This window comes from Mizuhopecten yessoensis, unplaced genomic scaffold (genome assembly GCF_002113885.1).
Source record: "Mizuhopecten yessoensis strain PY_sf001 unplaced genomic scaffold, ASM211388v2 hete_36169164, whole genome shotgun sequence".
Taxonomy (NCBI): domain Eukaryota; kingdom Metazoa; phylum Mollusca; class Bivalvia; order Pectinida; family Pectinidae; genus Mizuhopecten; species Mizuhopecten yessoensis.
In genome coordinates, this window is record NW_018485312.1 from 1 (window position 1) to 4787 (window position 4787).

General features: G+C 37.5%; 1 protein-coding gene across 1 annotated transcript; it reads left to right on the plus strand.

Annotated features, from left to right (window-relative positions):
• Window positions 1-115: 115 nt before the first annotated feature.
• Window positions 116-3250, plus strand: LOC110444750 (stabilizer of axonemal microtubules 2-like; the record flags this gene model as incomplete). The annotated part of the gene is made up of 1 exon (XM_021489112.1): window positions 116-3250. A coding segment is annotated over one exon (998 nt), but the record flags the coding sequence as incomplete, so codon positions are not given.
• Window positions 3251-4787: the final 1537 nt, after the last annotated feature.

Here is a 4787-nt window from a genome sequence, read left to right on the forward strand (position 1 = left end):
GATACATAAGAAGAAGAATAGGTGTTTATAATGCAGACATTTCAAAATTCTGTAGACCTGCAATGTAATATGCACGTGTAAATGAGACCAATAAGAAGCCACTTTTGCTTTGCAGCTGACTACAAGCCGTGGGATATGTCAGGTCGCACGGGTCCAGTGATGAACGCGGATGCCTGGGAGCCCCCAAATGCTAAGTTTGAGGGTGAGAGCACCATGCACCATGACTACATGCAGCACATTCAGCCCCGACGAAACCTCATCAAGCCCTCCGAGGCCACCCGCATGTCTGACCAGCCCTTCTTTGATCGTACTGACTACAGAGATTCCTACATCAAACACCCAATGGAGAAACGATTTATCCACCAAACAGAAGGATACAAGCCCCCACAGGCAGCGTTTGATGGACAGACAACCTTCAAACGAGATTTCTTAGGTCATACTGGGGACAAAACACAAAGCTTTAAACCAGAAGGAGTGGCATTCCAATCTGGTGCTCCTTTAGAAGACAGCACAACCAACCGTCACGACTATCAGAAATGGCCGATGCAACGCCCTTTTGTCCACGCACCAGATCAATACAAGCGTCCTGAGGGAATGATGGAGTCCAATACAACTCACAATGCTACCTACAGAGAGTTCCCAATCCAGAGGCAACTTGCCAAGCGCCCAGAGTCGGCTAACAAGGCAAGGAGTGCTGCATTTGATGGCAGCACAAGTTACGCCAACGACTACATCAAATGGAACATGGGACAGAAGAACATGCCTATGATGCGTGACGAGTACCAGCCAACCAATGCACCCTTCGAGGGCATGTCCACACAAAAGGCCCACTACATTGCCCATTCACAACAGCCAATGAGGAGCTTCAAGCCGGACAACACCGCTCTACAAAGCAATGCCAAATTTGAGGATGGTACCATGTATCGTACAGACTTCACACCCAAGAGAGTCACTATCTGTCCCGCCATTTCTCTGGATGGACCCACATCGGGTTTTTCATTTGCCCAAATCGATGGCAGAGGTCACCGACAGTATCAGCAAGTAATGGAAACCATCACCCCCTTAAACGCTGCCAGGCAAACTCCAAACAAATTAACAATGTCTGTGGCCTAAGGGGGGTAATCAGACATTAGCCCAAACTAGCAATCTAATTATATTGCCTGTGATATGATAATTGGACACCATGTTTTGTTGTTACACCATGTGACTGGTACAGGTCTTCAACAGGTCACCTAGAAAATACAATATCTCACACCTGGGTCCATTGCTATCTTCCCAACAGCAGTTCAAGTGTGTACAGCACTATACAACAATCACTTGTAAATCTATAACAGTTCAACTTGAAGAAAATGTGTGTGCTTCTGTGCAACAGCATTTCCAAGAATGAATGTTGAATGTCAAAGTGAGATGGGTTCTTCTTAGACATAGTAAATCTTTCAAAAAATTGAAATTACATGCCAATTTTATAACTGGTTTCTTGGTAAGCGTTTTGTACTATCAACTAGTAACATTTGTATCGCTGATCATTGTCACATTATGTGCTGTGTAGTTAAGTTATCTTTTGGTAGGTTACCTGTTGTTATATTATTGAGAAGAAAAACAAAACATTCCACGATCATTAGAATTTTGAAGAGGACCCAGGCAGAGCTTGATACTCCATGCTCGAGTTACAGTGATTTATATATTTTCTTGTAATTTGTTATCATTTCTGCTAATTACTGTGTAGTTGCTGAAATGGGGAACGAATGCCATACCAGTCCCTTTCCAGGTTCCTTTTGAAATATGAAAGGAACAGAATTGGAATCTTTTGTTATTGACATCATTTAATGTACTCATTGTACCTGTAATATTTTGTACATATAATATTATAAATTTATTTACTGTTTATCAGGATATTTTCATTATAAAAAACTATTTTTGTTTGAATTATAGGATTTTCACACTATATTACATCTTCTGCATGTGATAAATCATTGCTTTTAACATTGCCGCTGTTGGGAGACCTGAGCCGAGTTGTCGAGATACGGGCCGGCATACAGCCTCGCCATCATGTGTACCTGTGCTATTATTGACTGCTTTAATTTAAAGCATTACCTGCTGCTTAATGTCGGAGGCCAAAGATCTTATATAGGTGGAAGTGTATTACACTTTTTTCATGTAATAACTCACAGCCCGGTATTTTAAATAATGAACTGAGTATTGTGTATTCACCCTGTTTGGCTGGCACACTATGATTTTTATGTATTAGTTTTACAACTGTTGATACTGCTGAACACTGGAGATGCAATTGTAAGGTTTTATCTTGTACAGTAAGTGCACGGGTCTAGTTTCATGTACGTGTGTCATTATTATAACAAACTCTCTGGGCCGTTAACTAGTTAGACAACACTATTTGGAGGGTGCTGTCAAAATATTGTTATTGTTTTGAAAAGGTTGTTTTGCAATCTTTAAAAACTTCTTTTAATATTTGACCTATCCCTCAGGAATATAAAATAGTATTTCCTCTTGATTTGGTTATTTTTTTTTGTATTTTTAAGATTTTTTTGGGGGAAATATTTTTCATTTTATTTCTTTGTTTTCGTGCCTTTAAATTGTAAACTATGTTATTACTATGATTGATATTTCAAAACAAATTTAACACAAGTGATATTTTGTATTATTTTATGATTGATTCCATTTAGTAGTTGCACCTTTTGTTCATAAAAGTGCTACATATTTCTGAATTTATTTCAAACCACACAATGAATAACGTTCTCCTATGGAGTATAAGCAGTGTAGCCAACCTGTCCTATTTTATACTAGCCTCTTTAGCTATGGAGTAGATATTATCTTTAGATAATGAATATTACATGTGTTATTTATCTCCCGTTAGAGTAAAGCATTTTAGATCCTGGGTATTTATTTTTTTGGAATTCTTGTCTGTGATATGCGATCCTTGTTTTGCCATAGGTGATTGGGACACTGGTATGTAGACGACCAGTTTGTGTGTATGTACCATAGTAGCTGTGATAACCAATAGGAACTCTCTTTTAACCATCGTCCATTCACCTTTGTCCCCGTCATCTCTCAATACTAAGTCACAGTGACCTAGTTTATATATAATAATAACTGATATAAACAATTGGTGAATTTTATGGCATTTCAATAATGTAAATAAATCGTGTTAAGAAATGATGTACAAATTAACGTATTTCATTTCATTGGTATATTCATTTTAAGCTGGAAAGTAAATAAATACCTGCCTAATAGACTTAATTTGTTTTTGTCTTTATTTCTCTACTAGTATTTCAGTACATATTAAATGTATTGAAACAAACGAAACAATAGTGACCTTCTGTGATCACAGGTTGAGGTTTTATAAAGTCAGCTGTAGACAGGGTCAATAAACAACAAGTAAATACCGAAATGACAACACAAGTTTAATTCGAACACAAAATTGATAAGATATGAGAGAAAATTAACAAAGGAAAAATATCGAAAAATTTACGAAGATGCCTTTGAAAAAGTACAACGAGAATAAAGCCAGACGTTCCTGAAGAGTAAGCGTCTTCTGCTTCATCGATGTCACCCTCCTTGTAAATCTAGGTCAAATCCAAGTAATGTCCTTATACAAGAACTGGGGTAGTGACAACTATGCCATTAGACACAATAATGAGCATAATCAAATCATAGACTTTCGTATCACACAAGGAAATAGCACATTTCCTTATGAAATCATCATGGCGACCATACAACTCGTCCATACTCCACAATAACCCGTAACTTGGAGACTTTGTAAGGTTGTCGACATCTGTCACGGAAGTCATGATATCTTGAAGAATCTCCTATATATCTGATCAACTGCGACATGTAAACACTTACGATTAAGGAGCGTGGATGTTATTATCAAGAAAGGGAGAGTTCACGATCGGGAAAGTCGAAATCGCCACGCTTATTGCACAACATATAATGTAAAAAAACACCTCAAAAAATGATTCAACAAAAAGTCCAATGACCGTTAATGCTTACATCAGTTTCATAGCCTTATCAAATTTCATACAACAGACTTTGAAAAATTGTAATTCAATATAACGAATACTTTACATATATGCAAGTTTATCATTTTTCTCTCTCTTTTTTTGCGATAGTATCTATGTTAGAATGTCACTTATAGCAGGTTTTTTTACATCGATTCTTGATATGAGGCTACGTTCACGTGTCTGCAGCCTTACAGTGCTGATATAAAACTAACACGTGTTTATCATTTCAGTATGCTTATGTGTTTAAGACTTTAAAACTTCCAAGTCTCTCGATATCATATATATATTTTACAACCTTGGATATTTTCTCATAGCCAAATCCAGAGGTTCACAGTTAGCCTTTTGATTGGTTCCAGACTTCAAAACTTACCGAGTGCATGGATGATTAGCCAGCCATCATGAGATATATTTGGTAGTTAAGAATGAGGAGCCGGCTTGTGAGAATAGGCAGAGTAGTCTCGAGCTACGATGGCCGACAGAGGACTGTCAAAACGTTCAAAACGTTGCTTGACTAATGACTTTTGTACCTAAATATGTAACAACATTAAGTACAAATAGCTGTTAGTGGTGACATAATAGTACACATTACCACGGACTTAGATAACTAATCTAATTCCGTGATATTACCAGAGAGAAAAAATGATTAGGTACAAAAATTGGCGTCACTAACAACATATTAAGGTACAAAAAGTCGTTAGTCAAGCAACGTTTTGACAGCCGGCTGTCGGTCCTTGTACTCGACGGATTCTTTGACAAAAGGAAAATGTG